At 34.2% G+C, this 19,182-nt stretch overlaps 1 protein-coding gene across 1 annotated transcript; it reads right to left on the bottom strand.

Annotated features, from left to right (window-relative positions):
* Positions 1-3,964: 3,964 nt before the first annotated feature.
* Positions 3,965-12,976, bottom strand: LOC140749274 (phospholipid scramblase 1). Its single transcript, XM_073082329.1, has 5 exons — positions 12,800-12,976; positions 8,737-8,936; positions 6,247-6,438; positions 5,642-5,797; positions 3,965-4,396 (listed from the first exon to the last, which is right to left on the bottom strand). Exons 1-5 carry the CDS (start codon positions 12,822-12,824, stop codon positions 4,373-4,375), a joined length of 597 nt encoding a protein of 198 aa, XP_072938430.1. The 5' UTR covers positions 12,825-12,976; the 3' UTR covers positions 3,965-4,372.
* Between the last annotated feature and the right edge of the window lie 6,206 nt (positions 12,977-19,182).

Here is a 19,182-nt window from a genome sequence, read left to right as displayed (position 1 = left end):
GTACATTACTTACAAAAATATGAAGTGCATGGGACTACAAATCCAGACCACAAGTGTGAGAAGTCCAACTTAATAAAACTAAACTATCATTACTCTATGACGAACACTGAAATACAATCTTATACTCGTATATAAAATTCTCGTGTCACAATGTTAGTTACCGTACTCCTCCGAAACGGCTTTACCGATTTTCAACAAATTTTATATGCTCTGAGAATCGGCTACTATCTATTTTTCATACCCCTCAGTGATAAGGGTTGTTCACCCTTAACATTTTTTTATTTATGTGGCAACACAACGTTTGCCGGGTCAGCTAGTAGTTATTATAATTTTAAGGTAGCCACTGACCAGGTGGACCGATGACCTGTGAAGACAGTGGAAACCGCTGAACTGAGAGGGCACGGGATCGAAGTGATCTCAATAATTGGATCTTCATAGCCAGAGAGGTAGATGGATGAATAAAGCGTGATTAATTGTAGTTACCAATTTATAGGTTGTTAATATTATTTAGTTAATTAGTCAATAGTAAGACGTCTTTACATCATCACAATAATAATAATCACGTAGTAAAGTAAGTCGTGGTATGAAAATGATGCTTACTTTTCATAACTCGACACTAGATTTTTTGCCGTGGATAACATGAACACACAATATCAAAACTCATGGCATTAACTTAACATCGGTATTTAAATGTTTACCTGGTCGGAGGTGACACCCAAAACTCTCGGAAAACTATTTCTCCCTTACCACACCCTTCAAACCAGAACACAAATAAACAGAAGGCAGAAATAGGTGTGGCAGTTGTGCCGCCGGATCGGAGGAGACTCCTGTCGTGATGATTACATATTTTGTAAGTCAATATGTATTTCAGCTGTATTTTTAAACATTGCATAATATAAATGTAGTTCCTTTATATTAACACCTTTTTCTTTTAAGCTTAACTTAAAATTTACGCTATTTGTGACTTTACAGCGAAGTTATTTACTTAAATAAATAATTAAATATCTTCAAAGTAAAACTTGAAATATCACATTAAAGTTGTAAAGGAGGTTTTGGATCTTGTCTCTTTGTAAAGGTCGTATATTAAATGTAAAGGACGTAGGCTCTAATAAGGAGCTGAAGCGTTTTACATTTATTTCTCACTTGTTCTTAATTATATAGGTAAAATAAATAGAGTTTCAAATATTCTTCTTAACAATGTTACTGTTCATAAACTCCTTGGTGTAAGGTACTACATTCAGTTGTGAAAACTTCTTTATTGGCTCCTTTACTTGCTACATCGTATGCTAGCAGAATTAGCATTGCGAGTGCTATCTTCATTTTATTCGTGTCCCACTACTGGGCACGGATCTCTTCTCAAAATAAGACGGGTTTAGGGCACTGCCCACCACGCTATTAAGTGCTATAAATTGATATCGTAAATAAGAAGTAGACATTGTGAGCTGTAACTAACTCAAAATAGTACTAAGTAATAATGTGTTACAAAGGAATAAATATCGGAAAAAGACATTTTTGGACAATCACCGATCCGAAATAAAGCAAATTGATATGTCTGCTTGCGACATTCCGATAAATTACAGGAAACGGTGTTCAGAAACACAAGGTTGTGGCGAAATTATATCGATAATCTATAAAATAATTGATTTATAAATAGTCTGTTTGTTTTTGCATCTCTTTAATATATTTAAAGGTATGGCGTACAAAAGTTGAATATTATAGAATTACGCGTATATTTTAGATTAGATTTATATTAGAATTATATTGAACTTCTTCCTAAGGTATCCTTGGCTCCCCCAAGCGCTATGACATGGGGTTCTTAAATAATGGTGGAAAAAGAGCTCTCCTTCAAAGCCGACGTTAAATGCGTTAGTTATAAATATTAAAAAATCTATACTTTTACCAGCAATTTCCATTAGACAAGTGTGTTTAAGAACCCTACAAGTTTATTCCAGTTCTGTGGAAACAACCTAACCACGACACTAAACACGACAAAAGTTCCACAAATAATTTAGGATTCATAGTTATGTTACTTTGAGTTTTTAATAAATATTCTATTATCTTTTCTATTACATTTTGCTGAATCCACGTTTTCCGTATAACCTCGCCAGTAAAACAAGTCAGATATTATTAAATAAAAATGTAACCATAACTTCTTAACGTTCGCTGAAATGAATAACTTCCTCAGCTCAGTATTTTAGAGACTTGTTTAACCAATAACGAGAAAAGATGTGTGGGAGAATTCATATTACAATCACCTTACATAAGAGATAAAGATGGTACTGCAGGTTTTCCTAAAACAGATTATCGACAAAAAATTGGAAGTACTAAAATATGGATCGATTTTATATGTTACATAAATTATATCCAACTCAAATAAAATAACTTTGTGAAGCCTACGAGCCGTAGCTAATTTTGAAGGCTGTGTGGTCACGTTAACTTTAGCAAGACGAGGTAACGCAGGTGACTGACTTACTCTAGCCACTAATCTAGTCCATCTTAAAGCCCTAGACTTGAAATATTTATGATTATGCTAGTTTAGTCTACTTCTAATTTATCGCTTATATCTTGAATATGTGACAAACAGATTGTTCGTAAAAAATATGGGAAAGTTTTTGGAAACTGGCTTATTTCCAGGAAAGGGCCGCCAGTACCTGCCTCAATAAATCGATCCCTACGACAAATGTACTGTACAGATGCCGGTTTGAAGGACAAACTTCAAGATTCAAATTAAGACGAATGTTTCTAAAAAATCTCCACATCATTTTTGCCTATATATAGGTTATACAGAGATGTTTAATTTAATTTATATTATATTTATATATTTTAATTAATTGTAATATCAACCCATTTCTATCTGTTGGTCTCATTAATGGGTCTGATGGTGATATTATAATATACAAATAAATATATGTAAAAATGAGTGATAGTTAATTTTAACGCCTAAATAACTTCACAAATTAGATAACTTGTTAGATCTACCTTATTTCGTAAATAAGGTACTTACTGTATATTAATATTAACGTAAAAATACGAGGAGGAAGGAACATTTTTAGGAAAATTTAATACGTAACGAAGCGTAAGTACCTACGATAACTTTAACTTCACGCGAAGAATTTTTCTTTGAATATAATTTGTACCGAAGTAACCCTATTCTATAAAATTTCCATGTCAAAGAACTCTGAGAGGCACTTTGTAAGTTGGGAATTATGTTAAGTTTTTAAATTACACCTCCCGCCAACAGCTTCTGGATGAGTCGACGAGTTGTTCATTAGTTTTATTTCTGCTTTGTACTTCAAAAATGCGATGGTAACTACGATTACTTTCTATAAAAACAAATACATAAGTACTACTATTTCGAAGTGTATAAATAAATTTAAAGTCTTTATTTCTATCATTTGCCTTAACTTTATATTTGTTACTAGTTGTGTACATCTATTTCATTTAAGAATTAATATTGAAATGACTTGTTTTAATGTTACTTTCATATAAGGGTAAAGCAATTTACAAGAAACGAAACCCTTCTACTTTTTATATAATACTAAAAAAATTAACAAAATATTTTTTTCACTAAATTAATAACCGCATCTCTTACATAGACACGTTAAAGACTTGTGACGATAAATGTAGAGTTGCTAAAGATATTTATGCGCATATGTGATGCATGTGCAAAATGCAAACTATTCTTTCCAATTTTATATTACTGTAAGCAACGCTATCTAGAGGCGAATAGCCATACTTCTTACTCTACAAGTACTCTACGTGGTTTAATATTATCTTAGTTACATGTTGTTTTCATAGATGGCGTTGTAATCATCAGTTATAAATATTACTTTAAAAGATTGAAGCTCATATTACTTACAAAAATAAACATAATTTTATTCCTTAATAATATTTAAACTACAATTGAAATCAAACAATTAATCAGTTTCACATTTTATTATGATAATAATCACAATGTTTTGATTTTATGGGAAAATATTTATTATATTTCTGTTCAATGCGATTATATACTGTCTCTATATTACGACTAAATAAATGACACTCGAATAATTGCATAACTTTAAATATAACTGGAAGCATTAATAAGGCTCACAAATACATTATTAATACAACTGAGACAATAGGGATTTATGTTTCTGATTGATAATCATAATAATTTTAGTATTGCGATAACTTCAACACAAATAAATAAATATATCGAAGTTCAAGCGTATAAAATTAAATATAAATGCCTAGGGACAACCTTCTTATAACTATTCAAAATATTAGATATTTTTTCACGTTTCTTCTCAATGGTTTCTTCATTGCATGTGTTCAACTGAACTTGCGTAATTTCAACTGAAGAGCACCAACGCACAAAATCCATGCTTTTTCAGTTGTCGTAGATCAGGAAATCCTAGAACAAACGAAAAAACAAATATTATGAAATCAATCACTGTTTTTATTGTTCTCAGATGTAATTAAGTACCATTTTTCGGTCACGTTTGAAGGTGGCAGAACCCTTTGTAGTTCGACTCCGGTGGCACCACCGCCACACCTATTTCTGCCTAATAACAGCAGTGTTACGCGCTGCTGTGTTCCGTTTTGAAGGGTGTGGTAAGTGAGACATACTTTTCCGAGGCGTTCCAGCTTAGTCCTCAGGGGTAGCGGCGTATCTGTGGCCGACCTCAGGTACGAATATCTATCCTATCTGGGGTTGATTACAGATTTCCATGGGCGGCAGGAGCCACTTACCATCAGGTGGACTGCATGCTCGTCTGCTACTCCCATATTATAAAAAAAAAACTCTATAAAATACCGAAACCTAGGCTACTACTAAAGATAATTGGGTTATGGATTTGCCTTACCACACCTGATAGTTTTTAATAAACTATTAGTCGTCAATATCACGTGTCTAATATACTAGTTAATAGGAATACCATATCTAGATATAGAACTAGATATTAGATATAGGTATATCGGTATTAATAAGAATAAGTATTTTAAACAAATACTTTTGATAAAAAATTAATTGAACGAAATCACGTAATCGATACGTCTATCAATATTGTAAAGTTTGTGTCTTCAGGTAGGCAAATCTCTTGCGTTGCATATTTTATATCAAAGTTACCGCTTTCCATCACATGGATCGATAACCTCGATATTTCAGATACCAAGTCTGTGCTATTTAGTATTTATTTAGTTGTGGAGAAAGTGACACAAATATGTCGTAATAGAGTGGCCGCTACTGCTGTAATTGAAACCAAATGAGACAGGTGCACAGTTGCTTAAGGATCCTTAACTTGGGATGCCTCATATTTTTGGTACACCAAACCTCTTAAATTGCTACAACGTTGGATAAGAATGGTTTCACGTGAAGACGTAGAGGTCTAACATAAAAACCTATGCTTCATATTTAGGCTTAGGCATTATCGGACATTCGCATTACCGGATCGCAGTGCAATGTAAATGTGCCTAGGTACAATCTTCTTATAACTATTCAAAATATTAGATTTTTTTCACAATGGTTTCTTCATTGCAATGTAGACGTTGCAAAGCTATTTTTTTGTTTTGAACAACGTGCACGCATTATGAATACGTAGACAGATATTCTGCGCACAGATTCTGATAACCACCACTGCGTGAGTTGTAAGTTACTTACAATTAAGAAGCAGGTGCCTATGATGGCGGCCTTGTAGCGCACGTCCAGGTCCACCGGGAAGTGGATGACGAAGCTGTCGCTGTCGCGTGACGTTCGCGAGATGCCCGTCCATCGCTTGCAGATGGCGCCTATACGTTTCTTCTCTGTTGAATACAGCTGGAAAAAGTATTTTTAATTCAATTGAAATAATAATTTAAAATCAATTAGAATTTTCGTGATTATTCGTTAAATATTCATAGGAATCATGTGCATTTCTTTTTATTTGCGTGAAATTCAACATCGATTTTGCAGTTTTATAGTTAAACCGAGGAGATGTATTCGCAAGTCCAGATGCTCTTTAAAATTTTAAGAAATGCCATAACTGGAATGAGTGTACAGATAAATTGACTGTACCTACAATTTTAACGGAAATAAGAGGAATTCTATTTAAAAGTTGAAATTTCACCAACTTCTTAAAACTCCATGCAGTTACAAAATTTATTATAATATAAAAAGGGAAGTAAGGTGAATCAAGACAGACATTCATGGACTTCCGATAATATTCTGCCTAATTCTGTTATTTAGTTACAATATTACCCATCTTATTACTAGATAATTATTCCTACCTCGTAATCACACTCCCCAGATGTGGACACGGGACCCTTAACCCTTATGAAAGGGCGGTCAGCGGCGTCATTGATGTTCAGCACTGGCTTGAAGAAGGTCACCTCCTTGCGCACGATGGCGGCCGGCTGCCCGCACATGGTGATGTCCATCTTGTCCGGGCCCACGGTGTAGGGACGCCGGAGTTTTATCACCTGGAATTGTGAAAAAGGAAATTTGAAAATAATTCTAAAGTGTGTAAAAAATAAAGTAAGATCCTATTATAACGACGCTAAGAAATTAACGATGTTACCGTACATTGTTTATATACAACGAAATAATTGCTAATTAGCATTAAGTTCGCCTTTTGCACCACACTGTTTTTAACATGGTCAATAAAGAGTAAATAAATAAATAAAAAAAAAACTGAAGAGTAAGTTATTTCTAAATATCTTACGTGCGTGTTTGCGATATATTATTATTGTTTTGTCTATGCAGGTGAATCCTTAAAAGTACCTTCTGAATCAATTTGGACTGATGATCTCTATGAAAGATTTTTCCAAGCAGTACCACAACCTAAATTCTACCTAAAACGTATACGATTAATTTATTTAAATAAGTAATCCAAAAACTGTGAACGTGATAAATTAATTAAGTAATCCAAAAACTGTGAACGTGCCCAAAAAGTCTGTCCTAAATAAAATAAAAACAATACCACAACTATCATGAAAACTACAAAAAATCTACTCTACATAACATGTCATCCATTTATCTTCCGTTTACAAATTTGAGCGAAGATACAAAATACTTGGTGGTGTAACAGTATACTGTACTTGAGAGCGGACCTTGAGTTGCCGATAATGGATGGAGCGTGTATCGAATGATATTGGGATAAGTAATGGTACATAAAAATTCCCAAAGAAAGTTTCTATAGCATTACGTACCATGTTTAATACATCCGTATTCGGATTCGGAGTCTTAACACGCACTTTTATGTGAGTGTTGTTGTTATTATTATGGCGTTAAAATAAATTATTGCTGGTTTTAAGGGTGGAAAGAAACACCCTCAGGAATGGAATGATGTTAGGAACTCTTAACTAAACTAAAACTAAAACGCTTTCTACACTCACAGCCCCACACTAGGATTCCCTGTATCGTGGGTGCTATGGACACACACAGAGACAAATACACAAACAAAAAATCAAACGAAATTTAGATTTCTGTTTCTGGGTCTGGGCCCAGAAACAGAAATCTAAATTCATCATTTAGAAATCTGTCTGGCCGGGGATCGAACCCGGGACCCTCTGCGCGTCAGACCGGCATGGTGGCCGCTCCGCCACGCGGATCTCTTGTTTGAAGTGTAACGGTAGAGCCGTGAGATTTATTCTGGCCTTACAGCAGAGCTGGCTGGCTGGTGTTCCCAGTTAAAGAGGCCATTTTTTTATTGAGGCGTACAAACTAACCTGATGTAACCTATAATTACCTAGCCGATCCTATTATTGCCCCATTCGACGCTTCTAGGGACGTTTTTCTCACAAATATAACTTAAAGGCTCGTAACTAATTCATTCCGAGGTACAGCAGGGTTGAAGGTCGCAGATATTGACCATCGCGTGTTCCCACTTAAGCTACCTCATTAACGGCGCTTTATGTTTCCTTATGGTAATTTCGTCGTTACACTTTCCTTTCCTTTATACCTGTCGATGTTACAATAAAACTGTGCTAACATAACTTTCTTGAGCTGCAATCATTTTTATAAACTACAAGAATAGGCATTTCTTGATGTTAACAAGAGCTGTTCAGAACTTTATTAGGCTTTTATGGGCCAAAAAGGCAGGATTCCTGCTATAACTGGATAACGAAAGAGATAGTAATTACGAGGATGCCAGTAATTTAATAACAAAGTAAACTTACGTTACATGATCATGATTAATGACCGACTAGAAAAGATTAATGAGTGTGGAAAGCGGTAAACAAATCAAACCGTACCATACACCAACCGGATAATACCTACATTAATATAATTAGTTTTTGTAGCGAATTTGTGTAGGGCTTTGTGTTAAAGGGTGAATAGTGTCATGTAAATAAAATTACGGCTACGAGTATCAATGGTCTTAAAACATGGTTTTCATAGCCACTTGTTATACTTACTAATTGTAACTAGCCTACCTACCATCTACAGCGAGCACAATCACAATATGTTCAGCGTCTCTAAACCAGAATAGACCCACGGTATCCTTGTCATAATACGCCACCTGTCATAATAGGGGACTTCCATGATTACAGGCAATAAAAGTGGGAGCTCGAACGGCTCCGCCAGGGACCCTAAGAAGGACGACGGTATGAGTGACCGTATTTAAATCTGTATGGAAACACTTGAAGGTATAAAAAAGACCAGGGTTCTCCGGGAATAAGCCTGATCACGGCACCGCGCTTGGAGGACTTTGTTTGTAATCTATGGAAGATCCCCGAGACCTCTATAGCTATATTCACTTTATTAACTCTCAAACTTACTTCTCGATCTTGCGTGTCGAAGATGTCGATCTCGAAGGCCCTGCTCTTCCCGACCAGCACGCGGTTGACGATGCCAGAGTCCTCCTTGGCGTACAGGATGACAGCTCCATCGGGCGCCATCACCACGTACTTGTTGTTGTTGAACACCGCCGTCTTCTCCCTGATCAGCACGCGGTCTAGGGGCTTCAGCTGGTTTATACCTAGTTAAACATAGCTTTTTAATAATGGCATCCAGTTGAATATAATTTTAACGAAAATATGTTAAATTAGGTGGTATGTGAGTATAGGAAATATATGATTAAGTTATTATATAATACTTACACATAAAAATAGAATAAAAAAGACAAATTATTTTATGTATTTAATGTTCTTGAATAAATAATCAGAGACCTCAGTTTAACATTCATATAAAAAATCCATTATACGTTTTCTCTGTATTTTCGTGCTTTTATGAAATAGTTTAGTAAAATAAAGATATCGTGAATTAAAAACTTTTGTTTTCACACCAGATTTTAATGCGACAGCCATTGCTGGTTTATAGCTACTATGTATGTTAGCCAAATAGATACACTTTTTGGTGTATTTAGATTTAAAACCTCGATAGGAACGCATCTGAAGATTTTTTCTAAATGTATAACTACACTTAAATATGGGCGGTAAGAGCCATTTGAAGGTGGTAGAATCCTTTGTGGTTCAAATCCGGCGGCACCACCACCATACCTATTTCTGCCTCATAACAGCAGTGTTAAGCACTGCTGTGTTCCGGTTTGAAGGGTATGGTATGGATGACATACTTATCCGAGGCGTACAACCTTAGTCCTCAGGGGTAGCAGTGCATCTGTGGCTGACTTCAGGTAGGAATATCCAATCCTATCTGAGGTTTATTACAGATGTCCATGGTAGCCACTTACCATCAGGTGGACTGCATGCTCGTCTGCTCCTCCCATATTATAAAAAAAAAATCAGAAGGGTGCATACCCAATGCAATGCCACTAGCATTACAACAATAATAAATAAAATAGCATTACAACACAAGTAAATATAATTCGATTTAACACCCTCTCTGAAAGCAAAATGGAATTCTCCAGTTCAGTTACCAAGAATGTTCTCAATATCCATTAGTAGTGTGCGCGACTTTGGCACAACAATGTATTTTATTTCCAGCACTTTTCAAGATAACACTTTCTGTTGTTTTCAACTAATCTAAATTTCGCTCCCGTTTGCTTGTGAAGATAATTATTAATTAGTGGTCTGAATACGACGGCTCCTTTGCGAAACCTTGAATTATTATAAAGGACCCTGCGCTTAATTTAACTAATGAAAAAAATAGTTTAAAAAGTAACATATGTGTGTGTAATGCCTGTGTAATACATATCTATAGTATCTTTATATTGGAACAGTTTTAATATAGCGTCTTATTATTATTTTTTTAATATCACAATTGGTTTATGAGGTAATTTCTGAAATAACTCGTAAACAAATAATAATAATTATTATTATTTGTGCTACATAGTTAACTGTGTGTGGTGTGTAATAGTGTAATGTTTAAATGTGAAATTTAATTGTTTTAAAACGAAATACCAGAAAAGTATTTAAAGCTAATAACCCAAGAGCCAATGTATATTTTTCTTAATACTTTCTACCGACTACACAAAGGTATTTAGACAAAAGCGTTAATAATATATGAACATTATTTCTGCCAAATTTTTTGGGCTCAGAATGTTTGGGAATGGCCATTAAGCACGCATTTACGATACACGGATAACTAAACCAACAAATTTATATGAAAGTTCCACCGATATCCGATACACGGCCGTGCCCTTATTGACAATCAGTTTATGGCTACTAGCTTGGCCCTCTTTGATTAGTTGAAGGAACAAAACCTCAGACTGCATTATAGGGGACTAGAGGCAATAGTCTAAAGTCTAGACCTCGTTTATTGGTACCTTTTAAGAACTTAATTGGATTGCCTCATGAGCTGTAAAAGTATGGTTTTACTTGTATTTAATGGGTGAATTTGTGGCACAACCGTTTAACATTCCACTGCGAGGATTCTACTCCGTTCCTGATTCTACCAAAAAACAGCCGTGTTAAACATTGCTGATCTCTAGTCTGAAACGTCTAGTAACGTAACTGCTAACACATTGACAGCAAATTCAACTCAATCGTATTTGGAGTTGGTTGGTACCTGTCCACGAACGTCACTGATCATCCTTATCCTTACTAATATTATAAATCCGAAAATAACTCTGTCTGTCTGTCTGTCTGTCTGGTTGTCTCTTCTTCACGCCTAAACCACTGAACCAATATTAATGAAACTTTGTTCAAAGATAGTCTAAGACCCGAGAATGGACATAGGATAGTTTTTATCCCGGAAATCCCACGGGAACTAGGGATGGCGATCTAAGATCGATTAATCGGAGATCTTTTGGACACAAAACATCGATTATTTTAATCGATATTAGTAAGGATTGAATCGTAAACTATGCATTTGATCAGGTGATGATCTTTAGCAAAGTTGAGGGTACGAATTTTCAGTTTTATGTATGTTAGTATGTTATATTTATGTTTATGTTTTAAACGCGGGCGAAGCCGCGGGCAGAAACTAGTATCCTATAAAATAGGCAACATCCTCAAAAACAAACGTTTTAAAACCATTACAATTTCCGAAACTCATAATTATGTTTACTCCCGTCTTTCTATCTGGTAGTTTATAAATCCCACACTAAGACATCGTAATTAACCATATAAGCGTTTACTACCTAACATCTCTCAAACGTGGGTGGCGATAGTAAAAACCACTCGTAAATTACCTTCCATCCATCAGTACATCATTATCATGGCTACGCCTGCTCACGCCTGATTTACTACTGTAAACTCTCACACACGTGTACATAGACGAAATCAAAGTACATTACTAATCGGTACAATTTGCATTCATTCAGGCGTCTAAACACGTGGTAGAGTGTTGGCCAAGTTTAAAAATCTGCATCACATCAGTCAAAGAGATCATATGCCATGGCTACTAATATTACAGGGTTTACGAAGCGCAATCGTTTTGGTCAGAAGCGTGTAGACAGAACTAATAAGCCTGCTGTACTTATGAAATTGATTATCTATTAAATTAGTGTACTGATTTAAGAAATAGTCAAGTAGCATATGCACTGCACCCTTAAAACTGTTAAATGACGACTGCAACGTATATTACCTATAACCTGATCACAGACACTTTCTAACAGAACACAACCATGTAAACTAAGTTGAAACATAACCTTAGATATTTAATTACTATTATGTATTTGTTACAACTTGCGCGGCCGTAATTGTACAAGAAATACTTTTGCAACTTTTAAATGCTTCTCATTGAAATTGGAACTGTAAAGAAGGTTGAAATCTATTTGATTCCTTCCTCAATGTTAGCATAGATACATAAGTAGTACCTGCTATTATTAATTTGTTCTCTAACATAGATAAAGTTAAGAGTTCAAATAAACGTGGAATTGGAATTGGTTGCGCCTGCGAGGGTTAAAGTTTACGAGCCCGAACGCAATCCAATGTACCGTGAGTTAGTAGCGCTCTAAATATTTGGAATAATAAATTATTCTGAAGAGAGAGGAATAAAAACCCACGTACGAATCAGTCTTAATCTGATCTATTTTCGTTTCTGAACTAATCAGGTATAAGTATTTAGAGAATGCAGAGTGTATTTAATCATTATGCGCAGAGTTTAGATAAATGAAATATATACGTACCTACCATTTGATTTAAGCCAAAAGTATCTCCACTTCCTCTTATCGATTTAGAATTATTCATTTTGATTTATAGACAGAAGGTACAGGACCGGTTGTAGTGGCGCCAATTACGAGAGGCTTATGTCCAGCAGTGCACCTCAAAAGGCTGACCAATGAATGGTTATTTAGATCCTCAGCAACCAATTACACAATTGCCCCCAACTACCTTTACATTATTGTTTCTATGATTCTTTATATCTAAATTAACAAACATGCTCACATGCAATATATTAACTTAAGATGAATAATATAAAAAGTTCAATAAAACTTACCTAATGGTGTATCCGAGGGCGTCATTATTGATCCTTCGCAGAACTTAACTACTAATCACTATTAAGTTTATCGTTTCCCCATAAACTGGCAATGTATGATTTTATTTCAAAGTGACGAACTGATCCAACTAAAGCAGTTTCTTTCTTATTATTTACAAAGTATGAAAATACCCTAGTTCCTATAAAATATGAATAAAGATTAAATGAAGTAGTGCCCGAGATTATAAATTTTAGTGTTTTAAAAAATAGTACAACGCGTGTAGCCCCGTAGCTTGTGTAGAGTAACTGATCAAATTTAGGCTTCGTCTTGCGCGGTCGGGAATTGGATGGATGGCCGTCACGTCCGCCACTGGAGGCACGTTCAGCAATTGATCCTGGTTGTAATCAATTTCTATCAGATATAAACCTTATCTAAGATATACCTAAGCTCATTGCTAAGGTTTAACGTGCTATTACACATGATCCGAATTGGGAAGTAGGTATATTATAAGAATATTGTTATGGCTTCTTTGTATTGTCGGAAGAGACTCCCGACTCTGAATCAAAAAAATTATGCCTATTAGAAGAAAATAACTGATGTGCACAGGTCACCCAGTTATTTTGATCAACATCAGTTATTTTGCACATCAGTTATTTTGAAGGAATAAGTAGGTAAATATATTCCATGCTCCTAGCAAGAATATAAAAAAAATATGCCACGAATCGTTTCACAAAAATGTTATTAAGGTAATAAGCTATAATTTAAACAATAGTATTTTTATAAAAATATGTATTTCAGATATTACTATGAGCGCGATAAGATTGTGATAAAGAAATTAAATATTCAGTAAGCAATAAAATATAAGAATAGCAAACTATTTGAAAGAAATAAACAATAATCAGCGACACAAACTGCTTATTATGTTATGCTTGTAAAAAGAAGTCTACCGCAAGGGAAATTGTCCTGGTTTGAAGGGCATAAACTCTGGGTAACCTCACGTAACGAGGGTCATACGAAATAGGATAGGACCCAATTTATAAGTTACTTGATATCTATTTAAATTTAATACGTGCTTTTACATAAAATTTAAATGAGATCTTTAATTTCAAACGAGCGTTTATTTGGTTTATTTAGAAGAAAGGAACGGTAACTACGTATTGAGATGAACCTAATATTTGTTTAGTTGAAGCATCGTTATAACCATCACCTGGATCATACTCATAAAGTCATCTCAATTAATTAAAATTAAATAAAATAAATGTAAGCCAAGTCCGCCTTTAAAATTACATCAATCACGCAAATATATCAAAAAAAGAAATATGTTCGCTATTGTTCTACACAGAAAACCAGAACCAGAAATGACTACAATGACCACAATTGCAATTGTGCCGTAATTTATTTCATTACTAAACTAAAAAATGAAAACGATAAAAAATTCCGACTATTTTGGGCAGGCCAAAATTGCTGACGTCCGTCCCGACGGGGTTGAAGTTCAAATATTTGCAGTCTGAATGGGTGACCATGACAACCTTCTATATTGGGCATTGGTCAATCACCTCCAAAGTAACTTTTGTCGCCCTTTAACAAAGCGAATGCTTTCAGTACTTTATATGAGCATCATATTCATATCGATGTGAGTTTTACCAGATGTTTTTGTGCTAATGTTATATGAAAAGTATTTTTACGCATGAAGTACCGACCTACAATGAAAAGACGAGAAACATTACACGAAAATATTCTAATCAAACCAAATTAATAGTGAAAATTCATAGTCATAAAAATTGATTTCTTCGTTTATAGTTAAAGGTCATGTTTAACTACTATGATAGAGGCTATAGAGCGAATCTTACCATAAGCGAGAAAATAATAATGAGTGTATGTAACAAAGGCCAAATCCGATGTAAGTATAAAATATTAGGGTAGGACGTTCTCATTCTGATAAGAGGTCCATGTCCAGTAGGACAATGATTTTAGGACACATAACAATAAAAATTCAGTAAGCTCCTTGAAATTAAAACATCCTTCCACCTTCAACCCTTCGATGCAAATGAACAATCAAACTCTATATATAGTTATAATGTGGTAGTACATAAATTACCTATAAAATGTACTTACAGAAGACATTCCTACTTGGCCCTCTGACTTACCAACGCAAGTGTGGTCAACTTCAGTCCAAATTCCTAACAACAATTGAACTGCACGCACATAAATAAACGACTACAAGAAAAATAACAAAAACCTTAATTAAGAAATGTGTATGAAAAATTAAACTGAAAAATAGTTCATCGTTTATCATATCGCGGTCCGACAAGCGACTAAATTAGTAAGTATCCATTAATCCTGACGCTATCAAGCGAACTGGAGTCGTTAAATTTATTATTCACACGTCACATTTGCAGACTGTTATTAAAGTAATCACAGCCCGTTTGGATAGAGATTTCAATGTCGAATGGTAAATTAAGTTTTAATTACTTTTCGACGAAGTTTCAAGTTTTGATTATTTTCATTTTATTTCCGCTAAAATAGTTTAGATTTATTTGTTATTTCTCGTTTTTAATTTATTTATTTGTTACAGATTTAAAATAACGTGGATTAAATTTCTGGTAATCTTGTTTAAAAATATTTTAAACAAATTTTAAATCTCTATTTATCTTTGGACAGAAATACATATTTTTTCATTCATCTGAAAATATTTACGCTTTATAACTTTACGTGGGACAAAAAACAACAGAATGCTACAAAAAAGCGTAGTTAAATGCTAAAACTTGCAGTAAACAATAAAATATAAAACTACTATGTAATAAACAAACGGAATGTCCGTTACCACTTCATTAAAAAGCTACATAAAAATAATCCCGATTGAACTTTATCGCACTTTGTGTTACAGTCGGTTTCATAGACCTAGACTGACGATAGTACTTTTATACTTAAGAGTTATTGATTTAGTATTCTAGTATCAAGTTAACAAAATTTAATTATTTTATTATTTTTCGTCACGAAATTAAAACTTTTATCGTCTCTACCTTCACAAAAGATTTTATTCCTAATATTTTAGGTAATATATATTTTAAAAACGCAATTAACTACTCTTATTTATGTTCCTATACCTTTACGTATAATAAATATAAATAAATGATCTGTACGTAATATTTTTTCACTTCCCGTGTTTGCGCGGCCGCCTCCCACGGGCGGTGTCGAATGCCGACTGAAGGGTGAAACGGATTTCAGAATCGGACAATTGAGGCACGTAGAGTTTAGTTTTCTTTTATTGACAAAGGACTAAGTAACTAATGAAATAATAACACAACATTAACTGGCATGAAAACGTAAAGTAAAAAGATTCATCTATGTAAGTATAACTTATACTACATAACAACTTAAAGTCCTACTCTACTAGATAGGTCTTAAGTATGCAGCTTTTAGCAACAGTGTGGCGCTGCTTTTTTTAAGGTGCTGTAAAACCACATAGACTTATTTATTTACAAGTTTTAGATTTAAAATTTATTACTTACTAGTTTTTGCCCGCGGCTTCGCCCGCGTTTAGAAGAAAATAATATGACATACATAAAACTGAAAATTCGTACCTTCATTGGAATCACAGTGGCGAAAATTGGTCGTACCAACTCTGAAACCTTGGTGGGCTCATGGACACCAACTTTGCTAAATATCTTCACTTGATCAAATGCATAGTTTACGATTAAATACTCACTAATATCGATTAAAATAATCGACTTTTTGTTCCAAAAGATCGATTCTCCGATTAATCGATCTTAGATCGCCATCCCTAGTTCCCGTGGGATTTCCGGGATAAAAACTATCCTATGTCCTTTCTCGAGTTTTAGACTATCTTTGTACAAAATTTCATTGAAACCAGACAGACAGACAGACAGAGTTACTTTCGGATTTATAATATTAGTAAGGATAGTACGTACTCGTAGCATGACAGCGCTCTCATAAATTGAATGAAGATGTTAATTATATTAAACATTATATTTTACCATAACCAAACTAGATTCTGCATATCAATAAATTTAAGGTAGTTAATTGTTTGAATCTTATTTCAAGCGATCACTGTAAATTACAGCCTGCCCTGAACAATCAGCTTAAAAAGGGCTCTCGTGCCGACTTCTCTTAGAACTCCTCTATTTACAGTCGCTTAAAGATGTCTACGAAAAACTGACAATCAATTCACATGAATTGGACTGCATATCTAGTTGCTACCTATCATTACAATGACTATTGTCTTTTGTAAATATAATAATCTTTCAAGTTCAATGTAAAGCATATATTGTATGTACATCGATAAAATCAATCGGATTGTATCTACAAATTACACTTTTATTAATGCTGCGGTGTAAACAGAAATAGATTTCAATATAGATAGGTTTGTTTGTACTTTTTTATTTGCTTTTGACCTTCACTCCATGCAAGGACAATATAGAACAATAAGCATATAGCCTACTCGCAAGTGTAATGAAAATAAAACTAATCGAACTTTACGTTACTGGTTTCACTGTCTCTACGGTTTCTGCTACACATAAGCCTGCGCCTGAATGTACTTGAGACTTAAATATAACACATTGTAACATACATATACATTTCGAAAAATAACTTGCAACAAGATTATAAGAAAAGGACTGTATCAAAAATAGATTCTACCACAATGTTTAAAAGAATAACATTTGTTTTTACGAATTTATTACCGTACTAAAATAAAGTTTGGAAAACTGCTTTCAGCTCTAAACTGTAGTCAGTATTGAACACCAAGGAGATAGACATTAACAAAAAACGAATTAATTTATTAATGCGAGATTACGATTCACTTCTTACTGTACTTAACTCTTTATAATTCGTTAATTACGTCTTTTTTAATAGTTTTGAGAAACAAAAGAGTACGATTTTTAATTAAATAAATTAAGTTTTTCCGGTCGAAATCAATTTTTCGTGCCATATTTATCGGTTTTCAACAATCGATATTTAAGTTTACGACGCAACCATAAACCCTCTATATGTCAGTTTTATATTTTGTTTGTCTGTTGCGCGCAGTAAAACGGGCGCTGAAATATTATTTATCTGTAAAGTACCTAATATTTCCCCGTATTTTAGGGTGCTTGGCTCGATTTAAGATTTATTTTATAATACCTATCTATGCCACGTATACGATTTTAAAGACCTCTAAAATATTAAGTACGTACTATACTGTACTATTTTTAGAAGCTACTCTTATATACAGATTTTATGATATGATTGATAAAAAATATCTTGCAAGAAATAATACTATTTTAACTCTCATTTTAAAATATTTGCTTATAGTTTATTTTTAGAGGTGTAGTCAATTTTTTAAAACTAAATGAAGGACTTATTCATTGAGTATTACAACCTGGATACAATGCCTAACGTATACTGGATACAATGCCTAACGTATTCAGAAACCGTATGTTCTACGAACATAGAACAGCCTAGATAACAATCAAGCTTTCAGAGATAAATTTTCTTATTACAACATGTTAATACGAAGAGTGATAAAGGTACTTGGTACCCAGGTGTCTTGGGTCCGAAACCCATGGTTTCGACCTAAACTAAACTCCTAGATGCGAGAACGAAATTCATAACACTACACCACTCACTTACTCACAACTAAAGGGAAAATGTAGGTCAGCAAATTAAGCTGCTCCAACAAAATACAAAAGTAAAGAGTAGACACTAGTCGCTCATGAAACTACTAGAAAAGTTTCTAAAATTGAATCTTTCAATTATTGTTTCAGCTACTCGAAGATACAAGGTTCTTGTTTCAAGCGGCGGGATGAGAGAATGATCGACGGACAGAACTCAATTTATCTATATTTAGATGGGCTGTTTATTATCAGGGGCTATTTAATCCGTCTTGAGACGTGGGTGGTTAATATTGGTGTTTTTCTAACAGCAATCACACAGTTTTTTCTAACATAGAAATAGCAGACGAGCATGTAGTCCACCTTATGGTAATTGGCTTCTGTCGCCCATGGACATCTGTAATCAACCCCAGATAAATAGATCCATACCTGAGCTTGGCCACAGATGCACTGCCACCATCGAGAACTAAGGAATCTCGGAATAGTATGTCTCCCATACCACACTCTTAAAACCAAAATACATCAGCGCTTTTTACTAGTCAGGAATAGGCGTGGTGGTGATGGTGCAGGAGACAGATACACGGAGGTATATTTTAAATATTTTAGATACCTAAGAAAGAATTAAAAAATTGCTAAGTACCTCTTAATTTATATTTTTAACCGACGTATATGTTCTTTTCATTAAGCACCTACCTAACATTTGTTGAAAACATTTAAGTACATACATGAATTACATACCTCAATGATTTCTTCATGTATAATAATTATACCTACTGATGGTATTATGTAAG

This window comes from Epargyreus clarus, unplaced genomic scaffold (genome assembly GCF_041222505.1).
Source record: "Epargyreus clarus isolate Ecla_fem2 unplaced genomic scaffold, WU_Ecla_fem_2.2 ptg000003l, whole genome shotgun sequence".
Taxonomy (NCBI): Eukaryota; Metazoa; Arthropoda; class Insecta; order Lepidoptera; family Hesperiidae; genus Epargyreus; species Epargyreus clarus.
Note: the sequence above shows the minus strand (reverse complement) of the source record. Positions and strands in the feature narration are given on the sequence as shown.

Excerpts from the sequence above, each read along its gene's own strand:
- LOC140749274 (XM_073082329.1), bottom strand. The coding sequence starts at position 12,824 with ATGACGCCCTCGGATACACCATTAG. Across the intron at positions 8,937-12,799 it reads GCCCTCGGATACACCATTAG|GTATAAACCAGCTGAAGCCC; the intron begins GTAAGTTTTATT and ends ATGTTTAACTAG. Across the intron at positions 6,439-8,736 it reads TCGACACGCAAGATCGAGAA|GTGATAAAACTCCGGCGTCC; the intron begins GTAAGTTTGAGA and ends TCACAATTCCAG.